Source organism: Symphalangus syndactylus, chromosome 9 (assembly GCF_028878055.3).
Source record: "Symphalangus syndactylus isolate Jambi chromosome 9, NHGRI_mSymSyn1-v2.1_pri, whole genome shotgun sequence".
NCBI classification, from domain to species: Eukaryota; Metazoa; Chordata; class Mammalia; order Primates; family Hylobatidae; genus Symphalangus; species Symphalangus syndactylus.
In genome coordinates, this window is record NC_072431.2 from 110,117,433 (window position 1) to 110,137,958 (window position 20,526).

The 20,526-nt window shown below is 49.3% G+C and overlaps 2 protein-coding genes and 1 long non-coding RNA gene across 8 annotated transcripts in view; 2 read left to right on the top strand and 1 right to left on the bottom strand.

Annotated features, from left to right (window-relative positions):
• Positions 1-16,840, bottom strand: part of LOC129490257 (uncharacterized) — an 80,492-nt gene extending 63,652 nt beyond the window's left edge. Inside the window, exons 1-6 of one of the 4 annotated variants that reach the window (XR_010113746.1) lie at positions 16,702-16,840; positions 12,936-13,030; positions 4,553-4,725; positions 2,329-2,447; positions 1,636-1,948; positions 539-682 (exon numbers count right to left, since the gene is read on the bottom strand). This is a non-coding gene — a long non-coding RNA (uncharacterized lncRNA). Of the gene's footprint in view, positions 1-538; positions 1,949-2,328; positions 2,448-4,552; positions 4,726-12,214; positions 12,426-12,935; positions 13,031-16,701 lie in introns of those variants that run through there. The other 3 variants (XR_010113748.1, XR_010113745.1, XR_010113747.1) reach the window with 3 other exon arrangements.
• LOC129490251 (uncharacterized) lies at positions 16,077-17,441 on the top strand. Of its 3 annotated transcripts, none has more exons than XM_055293961.2 (4): positions 16,077-16,413; positions 16,789-16,856; positions 17,096-17,155; positions 17,279-17,441. In XM_055293961.2, the coding sequence occupies exons 1-4, from the start codon at positions 16,315-16,317 to the stop codon at positions 17,433-17,435; spliced, it is 384 nt and encodes a 127-aa protein (XP_055149936.1). In that variant the 5' UTR covers positions 16,077-16,314; the 3' UTR covers positions 17,436-17,441. The 3 variants fall into 3 exon arrangements, with proteins under 3 accessions (XP_055149936.1, XP_055149935.1, XP_055149938.1); XM_055293960.2 differs by having other exon boundaries at positions 16,360-16,419; XM_055293963.1 differs by lacking the exon at positions 16,077-16,413 and adding an exon at positions 16,426-16,491.
• Positions 17,442-18,715: 1,274 nt separating this feature from the next.
• Positions 18,716-20,526, top strand: CCL27 (C-C motif chemokine ligand 27). The gene is made up of 3 exons (XM_055293948.2): positions 18,716-19,892; positions 20,040-20,172; positions 20,350-20,526. Exons 1-3 carry the CDS (start codon positions 19,640-19,642, stop codon positions 20,483-20,485), a joined length of 522 nt encoding a protein of 173 aa, XP_055149923.1. The 5' UTR covers positions 18,716-19,639; the 3' UTR covers positions 20,486-20,526.

Sequence of the window (20,526 nt, forward strand, 5' to 3'; positions counted from 1 at the left end):
CATCACTTTCACCACCACTGCTACCACCACCAACAATGGATTCTCTAATAACCCCATTCATTCACATCACTACTAGTTTCCTATTCACAGTCCTATGATTAGCAAAGCCTAGGTCATGTGTCCAAGTCCTAGTGCAGAGGGCGCTGGGAAAATTAGTATGTGACCTTTGGGGATTCTATGATGGAACGCAAAGTCTACTAGTAACCAAGAGTAATATAATAGGAAATTTCTCAAACACAGAAAGGGTCTAACTTTGTGGGCAATGAAAATAATAATAATAAATATCTCTAGAGTCCACACTATGGCTATCCAAGATCAACATACATCCTTCTTCCCAAATCCTAGACTTCTTAGAAAATTAAGGGTATCACCTAACATAGTATCACCTTTGTTTATGCAGCCAAAAAAAATTCACCCCTCCCCAAAGACAGACAACTCAGAGCCTTAGAAATTACCACATTCATCTTAGTCTGTTCAGGTTGTCATAACAAAATACCACAGAGTATGTAGCTTAAACAACAAAAATTTATTTTCTCACAGTTCTGAAGGTAAGAAGTCCACGATCAAAAGTGCCAAGATGGGCCAGGCGCAGTGGCTCATGACTGTAATCCCTGCACTTTGGGAGGCCAAAGCAGGAGGATCATTTCAGCCCAGGAATTTGATACCAGTCTGGGCAATGGCTCTACACAGACACACACAAAAAAAATAGAAATAATCAGATGGGTGTGGTGGCAGGTGCCTGTAGTCCCAGTTACTTGGGAAGCTGAGCTGGGAGGAACTCTCAAGCCTGGGAGGTTGAGGCTGCAGTGAGACGTGATCATGACACTGTACTCCATCCTGGGCAACAGCAAGACACTGCCTCAAAAAAAAGTGCCAAGATAGTCACTTTCTGGTGAGAGCTTTTTTTGTGGCTTGCAACCAGCCAGCCACCTTCTTACTATGTGACAGAGAGAGACAAAGAGAGGTCCCTTCCTCTTCTTCTAAGTCTATACACCTATCGAATTATGACTCATTTAACCTTTTTTTCTTCTTCTTCTTTTCTGAGATGGAGTCTCACTCTGTCACCCAGGCTGTAGTACAGTGGCACGATCTTGGCTCAATGCAATCTCCACCTCCTGGGTTCAAGCAATTCTTCCTGCCTCAGCCTCCCAAGTAGCTGGGACTACAGGCACACACCACCACACCCCGCTAATTTTTGTATTTTTAGTAGAGACAGGGCTTCACCATGTTGGCCAAGCTGGTCTCGAACTCCTGACCTCAGGTGATTCACCCACCTCGGTCTCCCAAAGGGCTGGGATTACAGGTGTGAGCCACCACACCCAGCCTCATTTAACCTTAATTACCTCCTAAAGACCCCATCTTCAGATACAGTCACATTTAGGGTTAAGACTTAACATACGAATTTGCGGGGGACACAATTCATTCCATAGCAACATCCGATTCTAAATCCAAGATATTGGGGTGACATGTTTTCCCCCTGCAGTTTTATTGTAATCTTACGTCTCTATTTTCTAACACCTGGTAACCACCACCAACACACCTGATTGGTCAGAATAGGCTAGGTAATGCTGTAATAACAAATGACATCCAAATCTGAGGAGCATAATGCAACAAAATTCTATTCCCCATGCATACCAAGCCTGCTGTGGGTCCAGGCAAGTCTCCAGCACAGCTGTAGTCCATGTGGCTGCTCAAGTTTTCAAGTGTTTTGATCTGCTGGCATGCTTCTTCATCTCAACACAGGCTTCCATGGTGGCTCCAGTCAAGGAAGACAGCCAGGGAAATTATTGCTTAAATGTTTTTGTCCACAAGTGACATATGCCATTTCTGTTCACATTTCACTGGCCAAAGTGGGTCACACAGCCATACCTAACGTCAAGGTGGTAACTCCCAAGATGAGAAGTAAAACCAGAATCTTGCTGAGTAGTAGTAATACCACCACAACAACCTATATTCAAGAACGCAATAAAGGAGGATAAAAGAAAGGAGGAGTCAGTTAAAGAACAGAAAAATAGACACATTTCACAAGGAAGAGAATAGGGATAAAAGTTACAGTCAGTAGTTCTGCAACTGGTTCTGGGACTTAGCTGACATTTATTATTCTCTTCTTGTATTGGTTTTCTTATTTTTTTATTTTTTTATTTTTTGAGACACGGTCTCCCTTGGTCACCCAGGCTGGAGTGCAGTGGCGCGACCTCGGCTCACTGCAATCTCCGCCTCCCACATTCAAGCCATTCTCCTGCCTCAGCCTCCCGAGTAGCTGGGACTACAGGCACCCCCCACCATGCTTGGCTAATTTTTGTATTTTTAGTACAGACGGGGTTTTACCATGTTGGCCAGGCTGGTCTCGAACTCCTGACCTCAGGTGATCTGCCCACCTTGTCCTCCAAAGTGCTGAGATTACAGGCATGAGCCACTGCACCCAGCCTTGTATTGGTTTTCTATTGCTGTAAAATAAATCACCACAAATTTAGCAGCTTAAAATAACTCAAATTTATTATCTCACAGCTTCTGTGAGCCAGAAGTGTAGGTCTAGGTTGACTGAGTCCTCTGATCTTGGCCTCACTAGGCTGAACTCAAGGTGTCATACAAACATATTCAGACTGTCAGGCAAAAATAAAAATTAAAAATATAAAAGAAATGAACTCAAGGTGTCATCCAGCACTGCAATCTCATCTGAGGCTCAGAGCCCTCTTCCAAACTCACTGCTATTTTTGGTAGTTGTGCTTTTAGGACTGAAGCTCCCAGCTCCTAGAACTGCCTGCCGTTCACTGACACATCATCCTCTCCACAATATGGAAGTTTTTTGAGAAGGAGTCTTGCTCTGTCACCAGGCTAAGTGCAGTGCCGCGATCTCGGCTCACTGCAACCTCCACCTCCTGGGTTCAAGCGATTCTCATGCCTCAGCCTCCTGAGTATAACAGCTGGAATACCTGAATATTGAGCTGGAATTACAGGCACGTGCCACCACACCCAGCTAATTTTTGTATTTTTAGTACAGACGGGGTTTCACCATGTTGGCCAGGATGGTCTCGATCGCCTGACTTCGTGATCCGCCCGCCACTATCTTTCAGGATCACCCTGAATGGGGCCTTGTTGCTATAGTGATCCACTCTAAACTAGTTCCAGAAAATTGTGCAGAATCATATATACGCAGCTGAAAAATTGGCTTATGAGTCAATGGTCATCAAGAACTCTCCATGAGGCTGCAGGTGCAGACTAAGGGAAAGGTGAAAATGACCCAGGAGCAAGCATGCTGGAAATGTGAGCAACCTGCTCTTGGGCTTCATACTGCATGGCAATTGGCCATAGACACCTCAAACACCACTGGATCTGCTGAGTCAAAGGACCAAGTGAGAGACAATGGCACTGCCACCAATTCTACTGCCACCACCAAAATGGATTCCCCATGGTCCTTGCTTCTTTGCATCACTAGAACTTGATTCACAGCCCTGAGAAGGTACATCCAGATTGGCTGGACCTTCTTAGATGCAAGGGAGGCTGGGAATGTGAGTATCTGGCCTGTTGGGCTTTTATGCAGGAAGGGGGTTCAAATGCTGGTGGGTCAAAAATAACAAAGGTCTGTTACAATATAGAAATAAAATAATTTCAAATAGGGTGCATATATGAAAGACACAATAAAAGGGGTTAAGAAAGATAAAAACAGGATGAGATGGCACTGACATGTTTTAAATAGGGGGCCTAGGGAAGGCCTCTTTGAGGAGACAATATTTAAGCTAACACCTGACAGGTGTTAGCTTAAACTCTAAAGGGACACAGCTAATGGAATAGACATATCTAAAGGGGCCGGGTGTGATGGCTCAGGCCTGTAATCCCAGCACTTTGGGAGGCCAAGGCGGACAGATCACCTGAGGTCAGGAGTTCAAGACCAGCTGGCCAACATGGTGAAACCCCATCTCTACTAAAAATACAAAAATTAGCCGGGCATGGTAGCCCACGCCTCTAGTCCCAGAGACTCAGGAGGCTGAGGTGGAAGAATTGCCTGAACCCGGGAGGCGGAGGTTACAGCGAGCCGAGATCATATCACTGCACTCCAGCCTGGGTGACAGAGCAAGAGTCCGTCTCAAAAAAAAAAAAAAAAAAGAAAGAAAAGAAAGAGCTGGGCGTGGTGGCTCACGCCTGTAATCCCAGCACTTTGGGAGGCCGAGGTGGGCAGATCACCTGAGGTCAGAATTTCAAGACCAGCCTGGTCAACATAGTGAAACCCCATCTCTACTAAATATACAAAAATTAGCTGGGTGTGGTGGCGGGCGCCTGTAATCCCAGCTACTCAGGAGGCTGAGGCAGGAGAATCGCTTGAACCCAGGAGGCAGAGGTTGCAGAGTGAGCCGAGATCACGCCATTGTGCTCCAGCCTGGGCAACAAGAGCAAAATGTCATTCCAAAAAAAGAAAGGAAGGAAGGAAGGAAGGAAGGAAGGAGGGAAGGAGGAAGGGAGGGAGGGAGGGAGGGAGAGAGGGAGGGAGGGAGGGAAGGAAGGAAAGAAAGAAAGAAATATATAAAGGGAGGGAGTTTATTAAGTATTAACTCACATGATCACAAGGTCCCACAATAGGCCGTCTGCAGGCTGAGGAGCAAGGAGAGCCAGTTTGAGTTCCAAAACTGAAGAGCTTGGAGTCCAACGTTCGAGGGCAGGAAACATCCAGCACGGGAGAAAGATGTAGGCTGGGAGGCTAGGCCAGTCTCTCTTTTCACATTTTTCTGCCTGCATATATTGCCAGGAGCAATTAGATTGTGCCCACTCACATTAAGGGTGGGTCTGCCTTTCCCAACCCGCTGACTCAAATGTTAATCTCCTTTGGCAACACCCTCACAGACACACCCAGGATCAATACTTTGTATCCTTCAATCCAATCAAATTGACACTCAGTATTAACCACCAGGACACCTAAAAGAGAAGAAGCCAGCCATTCAAGGAGGAATGACCAGTGTGGCCAGAGGACAATGGACGAGGAGGAGATGGCATAAGAGGTAGGACACGGAGGCTGGAATCATAGGATCCAAGTCTTTGCAGGCCACAGGAAGGAGTGAGGATTTTGTTCTATAAGTGCTGTGAAAGATTTAATCTGAGGAATAACATGATCTCAGTAACAGTTTACAAAGACCCTATCAGCAGTCTGGAAAAATGAATTGTACAAAGAATGGGGAAGTCAGAGGGCTCTTCCAGTAGTCTAGGAAAGAAATGATGCTGGCCTAACCTAGGTGGTGGCAGTTAGAATAGAGAAGAGGAATCCAATACGGACTTATAAGTAGAACAAGAGACTGAGCTGATGGATTATATTTGAAGCATAAAGGCAAGGGAAAAACCAGGGATGACACCAGGCTTCAGGCCTGAGCCCCTGGAGGGATGGTGGCTTCCTTTTCTGAGATGGATAACTGGGGAGAAGACAAGCTAGGAGGGAGGCATTGAGAATCAGGAGTTTGGTTGTGGAATAAGGTATCTGATACAGTTTGGAAATGTGTCCCTGCCCAAATCTCATGTTGAATCGTCATCTCCAGTATTGGAAATGGGGCCTGGCGGGAGGTGATTGGATCGAGGGAATGGGTTTCTCATGGATGGCTTAGCACCACCCCCTTGGTGCTGTCCTCCCAAAAATGAGTGAGTTCTCATGTGATCTAGCTGTTTAAGAGCATATGGCATCTCCTTCTGTTTCTTTCTTGCTCCTGCCCCTGCCATATGAGACGCCTGCACCCCCTTCACCTTCTGCCATGATTGTAAGCTTCCTGAGGCCTCCTCAGAAGCAAATGCCAGTGTTACGCTTCCTGTATTGCTTGCAGAACTGTGAGCCAACTAAACCTTTTTTCTTATAAATTACCCAGTTTCAGGTATTTCTTTATAACAATGCAAAAACAGCCCAATACAGTATCTGTAAGAAAGCCAAGGAAATCCCAAATAGGCAGTTGGCTCTGTAGCCTGGAACCCAGAAGTAGATCTGTACACCATCCCTGGCTCTTCCAGGGTCTCACTCTCTTGCCCAGACTGGAGTACAGTGGCATAATCATGGCTCATTTCAGCCTCAACTTCCCAGGCTCAAGAGATCCTCCACCTCAGCCTCCTGAGAAGCTGGGACTACAGGTGCCCGCCACCATGCCCAGCAAAGTTTTGTATTTTTTGTAGAGATGTGGTTTCCCCATTGTGCCTAGGCTGGTCTCGAACTCCTGGGCTCAAGTGATCCACCTGCCTTGGCCTTCCAAAGTGCTGGGATTACAGGCGTAAGCCACCATGCCCAGCCCAACTTCTACCTCTTTAAGGTCTCTGGTATCTGCCCCACTTCTTCAGCCCTGCTACTACAGCCCAGCCCTGACTTCAGCCTCCTTCCTAAGGGCACTTGCAACATCTGGGCTAGGCCATCCCCATGGCTCCTTCCTCAGGAATTTTTCAAAATTATATATGACCAGAAATAACTCCCCCACTCCACCTCCCACACACATGTAGCCTCTCCCACCAATAGCCCTTTCCCCGCCCCACCTACAGTGGGATTAATCACAAACTCTTATGTCCCTACTCTGAGCCTTTGTGCTTGCTGTTCATTCTATCTGGAATGTCCTTTCTCCATTCCCACCCATCCTTGAAGTTCTTTTTGCAAAGCTCTCTCCTTCAGGCAGCCTCCCCTCCCTTCTTCCCTCTGACACCCCAGGGTTCCCCATCTCCAACCACATAGCAGAGGTCACCCTCAGCTTTGCATCCAGGGGCCCTTGTTTCCTGAGCTTCTCCCAAGCAAATTCAGCCCAGGCCCAGGCACCCTGAGGTTCAGAGTGGCCCAGATTGTAGGGAATAGAGGAGAGAACTATTGAGGAAACCCTGGCAGTGGCGTTACCTCAAGCTCCAGGGGATAGTAGGAGGCAGGGAAGGGGTGTATGCTATTGCTCAAGACTTCCCCTTATCCTGATATCCCATCACCTCCAGAAGTTCTGTGCAATGTTCCACCCACAATCTGGGACTGCAGAGCCAAGCTCTGCCCCTCCAGCTGGACTGAGACCCTCCAGACATGAATAGAGGATTTGCAAAAGGATAGGAAGTGAAGCAGACCCCTTCCCAGGATCAGGGACTTTCAGAAGTTGAGTAATTTGGATTCTTGCTCATTTCCAGCCCCTTTCTGGAACAAGACACGACAGCCCACTTAGGCCAGATCCCCACTTCCACAGGCCAGGAACCACACACTCCATTTTCCCCATATGCTAGACGCCCTCTGCAGGCCCCATGAGGTTGAGAGTCCAGGCCAGGAGCCCCTATTCCCTAGGCACTGGACTCCCCCTGCAGGCCCTGCAGATTGAGAACCACAAAGAGATGGATTGAAAAAGCCAGAAAACAAACCCGCCCAGCGCAGTGGCTCACACCTGTACTCCTAGTACTGCAGGAGGTCAAGGCAGGCAGATCACTTGAGCCCAGGAGTTTGAGACCAGCCTGGGCAACATGGTGAAACCCCATCTCTACTAAAAATACAAAAAATTAGTGGGGTGTGGTGGCGCGCACCTGTAGTCCCAGCTACTTGGGTGGTGGGAGGATAGCTTGAGCCCAGTGGTGGTTACAGTGAGCCGAGATCACGCCACTGCATTCCAGCCTGAGTGACAGAGCGAGACCATCTCAAAAAACAACAACAAAAACACCATACACAAACACATAATTGCCGACACCCTTACCCGCCTACGCATCTCTACCCACACACATACATACACAGACACATAATCAATCACACAATCACTCACATACACCAAGGACACACTACAATCATTTAAGCATATAATCACAGTACAAACACAAGGGCACTCCCTGTTCATGTTCCCAATAATAGAACATAATATGTCTTCCCCATTGATTCAGACTAGGATTGACAAACTATGGCCCATGGGCCAAATGCAGCCCGCCACCTGTTTCTGTAAATGGAGTTTTATTGGAATACAGCCATGCTTATTCATTTAAATATATCTATGGCTGCTTTTGTGCTACAACAGCAAAGCTGAGTAGTTACTACAAAGACTGTATGGCCCACAGAATCTTAAATATTTACTATCTGGTCATTTACAGAAAGTTTACCAATCCCTGATCCAGACTCAGCTTCAGAATTGAAGTTGGCAAGTGAAACAAGACTAATTGCCTTCAGTGTCTTGGCATTGAAAGATGGTCAGAGAAATAAATGGATGGGATGGATGGATGGATAGATGGGCAGATGGACACATACAGGTAATAAAGCAGAGTTTTGCTCCAAATACCATTGTTCTGCTGGATATAAACTGGGAAATCTTGGGAAAATTAACCTTTCTGGGTCTTAGTTTCCCCATCTGTATAATAAGGATAATACAGTCATTTTTACTGAGGGCTTTTTCGGTTGCAAATGGCAAAAACCCAATTCAAAGCAGCTTCAGCAAAAAGTTAAATTTGTTATATCAAAACTAGGTATGAGGCCAGGTGCAGTGGCTCACGCCTGTAATCCCAGCACTTTGGGAGGCTGAGGCAGGTGGCTTGCTTAACCTCAGGACTTTGAGACCTGCCTGGGCAACATGGCGAAATTCTGTCTCTACAAAAATTAGCCAGGCTGGCTGGGTGCGGTGGCTCACGCCTGTAATCCCAGCACTTTGGGAGGCTGAGGCAGGCAGATCACAAGGTCAGGAGATCGAGACCATCCTGGCTAACATGGTGAAACCCTGTCTCTACTAAAAATACAAAAAATTAGCCAGATGTGGCGGCGGATGCCTGTAGTCCCAGCTACTCGGGAGGCTGAGGCAGGAGAATGGCCTGAACCCGGGAGGTGGAGCTTGAAGTGAGCTGAGATCGCGCCACTGCACTCCAGCCTGGGCGACAGAGAGAGACTTTGTCTCAAAAAAAAAAAATTAGCCAGGCTGTGGCACCCACCTACTCAGGAGGCTGAGGTGGGAGAATCACTTGAGCCCAAGAGGTGGAGGTTGCAGTGAGCTGAGATCGCACCACTGCACTCCAGACTAGGCAACAGAGCGGGGCTCCATCTTAAAAAAACAAACAACAACGACAAAAAAGCTTCTCATTAAGGAGAAGATTATCTGCAACCCTGGTTGGATCCAGGGGTTTAAATGTTGTTATCTCCCTCTCTTACCTTAATTCCTCTCTTTTTTTTTTTGAAATAGAGTCTCGCTCTGTCGCCCGGACCAGAGTGCAGTGGCATGATCTCGGCTCTCTGCAACCTCCTGCTGCCAGGTTAGAGAATTCTCCTGCCTCATCCTCTCGAGCAGCTGGGACTGCAGGTGCATGCCACCACAACTAGCTAATTTTTGTATTTTTAGTAGAGACAGGATTTCACTAGGTTGGCTAGGCTGGTGTCAAACTTCTGACCTCAGGTGATCTGCCCACCTTGGCCTCCCAAAGTGCTGGGATTACGGGCATAAGCCACCGTGCCCTGCCTAATCTTTTTGTGTAGGGATCTCATTCCTGTCATAGACAGGTTGCTATGGTTTGAATATTTGTCCCCTCCAAAACTCATGCTGAAATTTAATCCCTGGCTGGGCATGGTGGTGCACATCTGTAGCTGTAGTCTCAGCTACTTGGGAAGCTGAGGCAGGAGAACTGGCTGAGACCAGGAGTTCAAGGCTGCAGTGAGCCATGATCATGCCACTGCACTCCAGCCTGGGCAACACAGTGAGACTTCATCTCTTAAAAATATATAACAAATTAAAAATAAATAAAAGAAATTTAATCCCAAATGTGGCAATATTGAAAGGTGGGGCCTTTAAGTAGTGATTGGCTCATGATGGCTCTGCCTTGATGAATGGATGAATCCATCCATGGATTAATGGGTTATTATGGGTGTGGGACTAGGGGCTTCCTAAGAAGAGACACGGGCTAGGACACTCAGCCCCCTCACCATGTAATGCCCTGTGCCACACTTCAGGACCCTGCAGAGTCCCCATCAGCAAGAAGGATCTCACCAGGTATAGCCCCTCAATCTTGGACTTCTCAGCCTCCATAACTGTAAGAAATAAATTCTTTTTCTTTATAAATTACCCAGATTTAGGTATTCTGTTTTAAGCCACAGAAAATGGTCTAAGATACAGGTGCTCTTCTAGTAGCAAGAAATATGGCCACTAGAAGCCTCAAGCCTAAATTTTTATATTGATTGATCTAAAAGAAACCCTCTTTCTCCTAGCATCCAAACATCAAATCTCATAAAGCTCTGGTTAACTGCACTTGTGATACATACTCAGTTCTTCAGTCTATCACAGTGGCCAGGAAAAGGGGTACTCTGATCAGAGCACTGTAGCTGACAGCCCCACCAAGACCATGTTAAGTGGGAAACGAGTTTCCTACAGGAACCACAAAAAGTGGTATAGAAAAGTAGAAAAGTGGTCTGCATGAACAAAAACAGCCCACAGCAATCTACTTCATGGATTTGTCATGAGACAATGAATTTAAAGAACTTAGCATGGTGCCTGGCACTTAAGTATCAATAAATGTTAATTATTACCATAACTGAGAGACAAATAAATGAAGGGAAACAATAAATGAATAATGGTTGAACATAGAGATGAACAGGTCACAATGAATATATGAAAAAATAAATGAAAGATGAAAGAAGGAAGAATGGGCTGATGAAGAGACAAAGATGAGTGGACATATAGACACATGGATGGATAGATGGGGCAGAAAAATACAAGCAATTAAATCTGCTCCATTATATACTCTAGATCTGGAATGGGAAACAGAATAGCACTCCACAATAGTGTCTTCTGAGAGGCCTATCTCTTGGGTCTGGCAGAACAGTTCTCTGGGTGACCGTACACTGACCCAGGTCTCCTCCCTTTCTCATTTGGAATGCAAAATCTTGAGATAAGGAAGAGGTGACAGAAACAGATAAGGAACAGGCTCTGTTCTAGTCCCACCCCAGAAACAGAATATCCTTCAATGTTTTAGCCCAGGAAGTCACATTGCCCTGGGGTATAAAACCCAAGGCAGGCTGCTTTCTGGAGTCCTTGGGTGCAGCAAGTGCAGCATAGGCAGATGAAACCATCTGCCCTGGACAGCTTTCCTGAGCCTCGGGGGCTGCCTCACAATTAATCCTGGGATTCTGTTTCCCTTGCTGCCTACCTGAAAGTAATAAATTCATTTCATATAACTTGTTGGATGTGTTCTCCCACTGGACTCAGACAAATTGGCAACCAGTACACAGTAAGCCTGCTTCGCAGGACTCCCTCATTCCTTTCTTTCCCTGTTACTCTGTGAGCTGACCAAACCCTCTCCTCAAAAATCCCTCTCAATTCCCAGGATAGGGAGGCCACGGTAGAGAATGGGCGTGTTCTAGGCCAAGTTCTCCTCCAGTTATTCTAACTCAGCTCTGGGGCATAGGAAAATGGGTCAATAAGGGAGAGGGACAGTGCTGGCTGGGCCAGGAAGGTGAAGTCCCAGAGTCCAGAGATGAGAGATAGGGGAGCTGAACCTGCTTCCAAAGAATGTTCCCTTTAGCTTCACTTTCCAAGGGAGGAATGGATCTCAGATGGTAGATATATAGGCACTGTGATGAGCCCAGGGAGGTCTGGAGATTCTGGGAGGGGACCTTCTCATCCTTACCCTGCTCCTGTGATTGTCCCTCAGGGAATCTAGGGGGTGGCTATGTCCCATCTTTCCCACTCCTCCTACTCCCAGGTGTCTTAGTACTACAGAGAAGAGCTGGCAATGAGGAACCTAGGGAAGAGACACATTCCTACCTCTGACCCTAATCTTGAACCAAACCCTGACTCCCAGCCTTGAGACTGATGGCTCAAATGCCTCCAAAGGAGCAACATCACAAACCTTGCAAATCTTCCCCTAATGGTAATAGTGCAAACTCTCCTCCCCTTGTCCAAACTGCTTATTGCTGAGATTCTCAGAGCTGAAGCCAAAAAGTGAAAAACAGGTGCAGTCTACTGCGGAGAGTTGTGAAAGAGAAAAGAGTTTCCTCCACAAAAAGGGAGAGAGAGGCGATGGGGAGCTATCCAGTGGGAAGGTATTCTGCTACCAACTCACGGACTGCAATTCACTTCTGACACTAGCCACGTAGAGTTTGCACCAGATTCCACATGTTTAAGGTAAAGGTCCCCAACAAGACTGTCCCCAGTTTAGATACCAGCCACAAGTAGGGTCTCCACGCCACCCACATTTCTGGCCAACTGGCTACAAGTCTGGGAGGTTCCCAAAACCCCTGTCAGTTTTGATAATTTGCTAGAGTGACTCACAGAACTCAGGACAGTGCTGTGTTTAATTAGTTTATTAAGGGTATAAATCAGAAACAGCCAAATGAAAAGACACACAGGATGAAGTCTAGGAGGGTCTCAAATGCAGAGCTTCTCTCAGTGGTTTCTCCTTGTGGAGACATAAGGTGCATCAGCCTCCTGGGACATCAATGTGTTCATCAACCAGAAAGTTTTATGAGCTTTGGTGTCCAGAGTTTTTATTGAGATTTCCTTACATCAGCAAAATTGAATTACTGGCCACATACCCGAATTTAATCTCCAGCGCCCCCTTCCTCCCCAGAGGTCAGCCTGGCCCAAAGTCCCAACTCTCTAACCACATGGTTGGTCTTTACGATGACCAACCTCTAACCTGAGTCATCTCATCTCTTAGCATAAACCCAGGTGTGTTCCAAGGGGCTCATGAGTAATAAAGACACTCCTATTACCTGGGAAATTCCAAAGGTTTAGCCTCCCCCTCAGGAGCCAGGGACAAAGGCCAATCAAATTCTTTATTACACACCAGAAGGGGAGGAAGTTTCTGAACATAGAAAATGAAAGTTTTAGGGGGCCATAAATAGGAGACAGCCACAGCCTCCTACAGATCCACATACACTCATGGACCCTCAGTCTTCCAAGGACTCCCTCACCCTCATGATCATGATCCCTCTCCTGCTTGCTCTCCCCATCCAACCTCACACACAGTCTCACAGACTCCACACAAGCAGAAGGCCTCCTGCATACCTGCTGCTCCCAGGGACTCTCCTCATTTGTCCATCTCTGCTCATCCTCCATGGCCTCTTGTATGGCACCACTCCTCTTCTCAGCATACTGGTTTTCTTGCCAGGAGTGAGTAAAATGGGGCAGAGGTTAAATGGTAAGGTGAGGGGCATGGCAGGGATCAACGCGCAGGTCTCAGGGAGTCTGTAAAGGAAGCTGAGTTCATGTTGTGAATCCAAAAGTATCTGAGATGGGTCTCAATCCATTTAGAAAGTTTATTTTGCCAAGGTTGAACACACACTCATGACATGATACAGCCTCAGGAGGTTCTGACAACACGTGCTAAAGGTGGTCGGGGCACAGCTTGGTTTTATACATTTTGGGGAGACATGAGACATCAATCAATACATGTAAGGTGTACACTGGTTCAGTCTAGAAAGGCGGGACGACTCGAAGTGGAGGCTTCCGGGTCATAGGTAGATAAGAGACAAAAGGCTGCATTCTTTTGGGGCTTTGATCAGCCTTTCACTGAATACACAATTTACATGGAGTGGGGAGTAAAGGAATAGTCACACTCATGCCTTAGTCTGGCTCAGTGGATCTGCATTTTTGCATAAACAATAGGGCAGAAGAAGCAATCAGATATGCATTTGTCTCAGGTGAGCAGAGGGAAAGCAATCAGATATGCATTTGTCTCAGGTGAGCAGAGGGATGACTTTGAGTTCTGTCTATTGTCCTGCACCTGTGAAGATAAGCTATCAGTTTACATTGCCAGGGTGAAATTCAACACAACTGTTTTAAAGTAAAGATCTTGAGGCCCACAAGGAATTTCCCTGTGGACAAATTGTGAGGGAAGTATGTAGCTTTTTCTTTGTAGCTATCTCTCTTAGGAATAAAATGAGAGGCAGGTTTGCCTGACACAATTCCCAGCTTGACTTTCCCCTTGGCTTAATGATTTGGGGGTCCTGAGATTTATTCTCCTTTCACAATGTCAACATCCAGGTCCAAGTATAAACCCGAGACTGTACATATGCCAAATGGGTGTACCCTTGTGATGACTGTATGTCCTGTGTGACATGGGTATACCTGTGCATTGTGTGTATTCCTTTGCAGTCTATGTGTGTGCCTGTGTGGTGTGGGTATGCCTATGCCCTTTGTGTGCACCTGTGTGATGTAGATGTGCCTGTACCCCAGCTGTTCCTGTATGTATCAGTGCCCGGATGGGTCCTGGAGCCTCTGGCTGCTCTTCTCTTTATAGGCTCTGTCTCTCTAGCCTGGACTTCCCAGAGGAAGAATAGGACAGTGCATGTGGGTGGAGTAGAGAGCAACACTAAAGCTCTGGACACAGACATCCCAAGTTCCAGTCAGGGCTGTGGCCTTCCCATCTTAAGCCCTAAAGCTAATACTCACTCCCTAGCTCTGGGTGATACCAACAACTCTGAGGACTCTGCCTCTTAGTAAATCAACACTTAATTCCTGGGAACATTTTTGGTGCCTTCTGCTACCTCCTCTTCAGGGATGGCTGCAGGGCACTTTGTCCTGAGTCGGGGTGGAGAATGTCCAGTCTCCTCCCGTCCCAATCACTTCCTCCATCATCCAGGTCTCCATTCACCATCTTACTTCCTTCACTTCTCCTTGCCCAATCCCTCCCACAAGGAAGCCCCTAAAACAGGTTCCCAGATCTGGTCCCCAGCATCTGCCCCTCACACCAGGGCCTTTCGGGAAGATGAGTTCTATGGCTCCATTCTCTCTGACTGCAGATTCACCACACTGAAAGGCAGCCTCTAGACCAGCCCTGGATGGATTGCACCATCTGGAGACTGCAGAAGACCTCTGCCAAGGACAGCCTGGCCCTCCCCAGTCTTGTCTGCCCCCTCTGAGCCCCGTCTAAGATTACAGCCCATGGCCCTTCCTCTCCTTCCTTTCCCAGAGCAAGAGCCACAGCAGTTAGCCCATGAGAGTGCCAGAGAGAGCCCTGGCCTGGTGAACCAAGGATCAGAAGGGAAGACAAGGCCTCTAGTTCCTCAGCACCAGACCTGACCCAGCCAGGCCTGGAGTGTCAACATGAGTGTGAATGTGAGTGAAAGTGTGAACGTGGTGAAAGCATAGCTTCCCAACTCCCAGACTGCAGTGCTTCCAATAAAACCACCTAGCACCCATGGATCTCTCTGTCTGCTATCTGTATGTGGCTCAGGCAAGGGAAGACAAGAATGAGAGGGAGAAAGAGGGTGGGATGGGGGAGAGAAGAGGGGTATCCATTCCTCACATTTCACCCAGAGGAAACTTTCACCCCACTTATTTCTGGTCACTCCCTCCTATACAGTCAGCCCAGCCCCAAGACTGTCTTTCCCCTTACTCATACCAACTACAGCTCAGTATTGGGCCTTGGCTGGGATGTCAGAGGTCTGGGGCAGCTATTTCCAACCTCCCACACTGGGTTAATTGCCCTTTCTTGGCACCTTCTACTTCTTCCAGCCAGCCTGCTCCATTCATAGTAAGAATCTCACTATTCTCTTTTGATCCTCCCAGCTCTACCCCTACCTCTCAGAGGGCAGACAAGGTGCCTGTCTTGTTGGTTGTGTTTTTTGTTTTGTTTTGTTTTGTTTTGTTTTTTTGAGACGGAGTCTCACTCTGTCGCCGAGGCTGGAGTGCAGTGGTGCGATCTCAGCTCACAGCAACCTCAGCCTCCCAGTTTCAAGCAATTCTCTGCCTCAGCCTCCCGAGTAGCTGGGATTACAGGCGCCTGCCACCACGCCCGGCTAATTTTTGTATTTTCAGTAGAGACGGGGTTTCACCATCTTGGCCAGGCAGGTCTTGAACTCCTGACCTGGTTATCCACCCACCTCGGCCTCCCAAAGTGCTGGGATTAAAGGCTTGAGCCACCGCGCCCGGCCACCTGTCTTCTTTACTACTACATCCCCATGTCCAGCACAGTGCCTGACACACAGGTGGTCATTCAGCAAATATTTGATTGAAGGAATGTAGCGAAAAAAAAAAAAAATCACAGGAAGATAGGTCTCAGGCCAGAGAGGAAGGGCAATGACCCTCCGGCCGTTCAGTGACTTAGCTGAGGCCACTCAACCAGGTATTTCCGTAGCCTGGCCTTTTCTAGACTGGACTCTATCTGAGGACCTATTCCTCCTCAGCCCAGGGTCATACAAGGGGAGGGAGGGAGGCAGGCAAGAGAGGCACTTGGCAGGGCAGAAGCCCAGGGAGGGGTAGAGGAGACGTGGGGATTGGGAAAACAGTACTGGACTTAGTCCCAACCCTCTTTTCTTGCTGCCTGCTGCGGAAGCCTCGGCCTCCCAAGGTGTAGCTCCAAAACCTGACTCGACACCTATAAAAGAGGGTCCTTTGCCCGCATCTTAATCAACCGACTCCGCCCCTGGCCTCACCCCGTAAGATGACGTTTCGACTCCGCCTCCTCTGGGAGACATGCAGACCCCACCCCTTCCGGGGGACAGGCAAACCTAGTGCGCGACGGCATCCCTGTGACGTAATGGTAACGGTCCGTTTCCGGGGTGTAGCCAGGGAGGGCGGGAGTTTAGGCTGCGCTGACCCCTCTCAGCCCCCCCTTCAGGTGACCCCAGCTCCTGAAAATCCTCACCCAGGGCCCCAAATCTCCCAGCCCCATGACCGCCAAACCTCTCGCCCTGGCCCCCTAAATGCCCCAGGCCCCGGAGATGACCGGCCTCCTCACCCCTTAACTTCCAGTGACTCCCAAATCTCCAAGCCCACCCTGTCCCGTGGTGGCAACTGAGGCTTCCTGGGGGCATCAGCCTCAGATTACCTGAGAACTGGGCAGCCTCGTCCTGAGAATGACGGAGAAGGGGACCTGGGGCTAGGGAATCCCTGATTCAATCATGCCGCTCCCCAGGAGACGTTCGGAGCCCAGGACATGTCGGGAATGAGGAGATACGAGGTGGCGCTGGAGGCGGAGGAGGAGTGAGTGGAGGCGGGTTCTGCGGAGGAGGAACCAGGCGGCTCCGGGGTGGGGGAGGGTGGAGTTCTGCGGGGGCGAGGGGTGGGCGGGGCGAGCCTCCCAGGGGCGTGGGCGCGAAGGGAGCTGCTTTTAGGGGCGGGGCGGAGCCTTCCTCGAGGGCGAGGCACTGCGGGGCGGAGTCTGTAGGGTCAGCTCCTCCCCGCCCCGCCCCGCCCCGCCCGGGTCTGCCCTCTCTCTGCAGGATCTACTGGGGCTGTTTCTACTTTTTCCCCTGGCTTCGCATGTGGCGGAGGGAGCGGAGGTGAGGGGGCTGCGATACCGCGGACCCGCCCCGGGCATGGACGGGACTCAGTCTCTGAGGACCCATCGGGGGGAATCCGGTAGCTCCCGCCCCGCCTCATGCCAGTGTCGGGTCGCCCCACAGCTCGGCGCACCCCGGGGAGCAGAAGCTGGAGCCTCTGCGAGGCCTGATGAGCTGTCTGTCCAGCGGCCTGGGTCCTGCTCCCCAGCGCTCGGGTCGTGGCCTCCCCCGCCGCAGCCCCACCGCCGCTGCCCAGCCAGCCAGTGCATTAAAGATTTAAACCGAAGCCCACCGTACTGACCTCCTGACTCTGCCGCCGCTGTCGCCATTCGAGCCGAGCGCCCCTCCCCACACTGGCTCTGTTCCGTACTGACAGGGCGTCCCTCCCTGGAAGGGTGCCCTTCCACGTCAAAGCCCCTCATCAGTGTCAGGCCTCCTGTTACTATCAATGACTGTCTCCCCCAACCCCAACCCCCAAAAACCCATACTGTGAGTCGCCTATATGAAGAGAACTAAATAATCCTGCCTGTCACTCCCTTCCTCGGAGCCAGGACTTTGCCAGCTGTCTGAAGAATCTTCTCTGTTGGAAGTGTATCTAAAACATTTTAAGCAGAGGTGTAGGATGCAGGCTGTAAATGAGAAGAGGGGGAGATTCCTAGAAGCTGCCTGCCACAGAGGAGTGACTTGGGTTGGCGACCTTTCCTACAGTTCATACCCCAACTTTTGGTTCCTCCAGTCTGATCCCAAGTTTAGAGATCCTTGGCATCAGCCTACCTAGCAGTCCTTGCTCCCTCCCTAGGAGAGTCCAAGGGTCACTACTCTCTGCTGCCCCCTTCTGTCACCCAATCAGCCTGGGACCCACTAACTCCTCAAGTGGTGAGAATCAGGGACTGCTATGTGGGCCTGCCTCCAGTTAGGGACTGGACCCAGCACCAGAAAGGGCACCACAAGATTAAGTTAAAGAAAGAGACAGCCCAGTTTCTGGCTGGGGCCAAAGCTACAGCAGATTGTGGCTGGGGAGAAGACTTCGTCTTAAAGGGGAGAGATGGGTGCACACCCAGAAGCATTTGTTTTCTGCCTTCCGAAGGCCTCTGAACCGACAAGTCCAGGAAAGACCAGAAAGTATGTAGCGCACAGCCAACTGATGAAGAAGGTCTATGACAAGACCGAGGAACCTGGGAGATTTCCTTGGGATTTCCTCAGTGGCTACACCCAAGCCTTGGGACACAAGAGAAAGGCCTAAGCCCTATCCCAAGAGAAAGCCTACTCCATAGAGAGTGGCTGACCCTACAGCAGACGACTGCAACAAGATAAGGGCTGGATTACTGCGTTATGACTTGGTTTATGTTTCAAATATAGAGCAGGACTTGCAGATTGAGATCCCTGGACCAGGAGTGAGAAATTCTTAAAGGAGCCAGGGGCACTGAACTTGGCAGCATACCCCCACCCTAGGCAGCTCCCAGCTTCCTGGAAAGGACTGGGTAAAGATGAATAGGAGCTTTGCATTGTGGGGAGGGGGTAAAGAATGGAGTGACGGCTGGGTATGGGATTAGGAGAGAAGCGGCTATAGCTGGAGGGTGGGATGCAGCAGGTATAGCAGTTGGACATGAGGGTGTGACTGAACCCGGGTAGGGAGGGGGGATGTTCCTCCAGGCCCAGGAAGGAGGCTGGAATTTGAGTAAAACAAAGATGTAATTGAGTGCTTGAGTCTGATGTCTTCAACAAGTCAGGGACTGGATCTGGAGACCCTAGGTCCCTGCTGGCAAGAGGTTGGCATTCCTGGAACAGCACTAGACAAAAACAGGAAGGTAAGATTCATTGGGCCTTGTACCTGTTTTGACAACAGTAACCTAGCACCAAAGAGCTTTTATCTTCCCTCCTTATCTTTCCTCCCTGTCTCATCATCCTGGGGAAAGCTGCCCCACCTCAGCATCTCTAAAACACCCTTAATATTACCATAAAGGGCCTTCCCCCAGCTTCTGTGAATGTGGCTGGCCTCAGCCAAGAACCCTCCTCAGCCAGAAGGGCCTGCTCCAGGGACCCATTCCCATCCATTTCTTCTGATAAGACAGGCAGGCCAAGCCAGGAAGTGGGGAGGAGAAGGTGAAGGCAAGTTGGTGCTGGCCCGCCCTCTGCTCCCACCCCACCCACAACTCCCCTATCAGAATCTGTGTGTGCTAGTGTGAATTTGCTTGTGAATGGATGACCGTGAAAACACAACTGGGTGGGAGGGGGACTTTGAGTATAACCGGGGCTATCTAATTTTGTCTATGGTTGTCTTATCATGAGTATGACTTTGTGAGGTTGACCAAGTGATTGAGGAGTGACTTTGAATGTGTGGCTATGCGTATTTGAGTGTGAATGTCTATCATTAGATGCTGCTGTGGATGCTTGACTGCCCTTACTCACTGTTCCATCAGTCCCTACATCACACACTAATCCTTCCCCCAGCTTCACTGCCCAGAGGTTAGGAGCACACGGGAAATGGCTATCCTAGATGAGGAAGGAGTCTGTGGCAACAGGCCGAGAATTAGGGCCCAGGAGTGTCACAGGTTACACATACATCTCCAACTGCCTCTGACTCACCTAGTGCCCCAGGTAAAAGGCACCCAGATAAAAGGTAGGGGAGGAGGAGACAGAAAGAAGGAAGAGTCGAGGCTGAGGAACATGAAGGGGCCCTCAACATTCTGCAGCCTCCTGCTGCTGTCATTGCTCCTGAGCCCAGACCCTACAGCAGGTGAGTACTTGGGGGTATAGAAGCTGGGGGTCTGGGTGAATGGGATGAAGTTGAAAAGAGCCAGGAAATCCAACCTAACCTCCAGCTGTCTGGCAGAGAGGTTCTTGGTCAGGATCCCTCTGAACACATGGCCCTGTTGTCCCCTAGCATTCCTACTGCCACCCAGCACTGCCTGCTGTACTCAGCTCTACCGAAAGCCACTCTCAGACAAGCTACTGAGGAAGGTCATCCAGGTGGAACTGCAGGAGGCTGATGGGGACTGTCACCTCCAGGCTTTCGTGTGAGCTCCCACCCCTGACTCTGACCTCAGTCCCAGCCCCTAATGCTGATCCCAACCCCAGCCCTAACTGCTAATTCTGATGCCAACTCAGGTTTTCATCTGGTCCTTGCTCCTAACCCCTGGACCCTAATCTCATCCCCAAGCTATGGTCATAGCTTTGGACCTTTCTCTACCCAGGCTTCACCTGGCTCAACGCAGCATCTGCATCCACCCCCAGAACCCCAGCCTGTCACAGTGGTTTGAGCACCAAGAGAGAAAGCTCCACGGGACTCTGCCCAAGCTGAATTTTGGGATGCTAAGGAAAATGGGCTGAAGCCCCCAATAGCCAAATAATAAAGCAGCATTGGACAATAA

Bases quoted from the DNA above. Each gene is read 5' to 3' on its own strand.
- LOC129490251 (XM_055293961.2), top strand. From the start codon at position 16,315: ATGACGTTTCGACTCCGCCTCCTCTGGGAGACATGCAGACCCCACCCC. The intron at 16,414-16,788 runs GTAACGGTCCGT...GCCGCTCCCCAG, and splicing joins GGCATCCCTGTGACGTAATG to GAGACGTTCGGAGCCCAGGA. The intron at 17,156-17,278 runs GTGAGGGGGCTG...GTCGCCCCACAG, and splicing joins ATGTGGCGGAGGGAGCGGAG to CTCGGCGCACCCCGGGGAGC.
- CCL27 (XM_055293948.2), top strand. From the start codon at position 19,640: ATGGCTATCCTAGATGAGGAAGGAGTCTGTGGCAACAGGCCGAGAATT. The intron at 19,893-20,039 runs GTGAGTACTTGG...GTTGTCCCCTAG, and splicing joins GAGCCCAGACCCTACAGCAG to CATTCCTACTGCCACCCAGC. The intron at 20,173-20,349 runs GTGAGCTCCCAC...TTCTCTACCCAG, and splicing joins TGTCACCTCCAGGCTTTCGT to GCTTCACCTGGCTCAACGCA.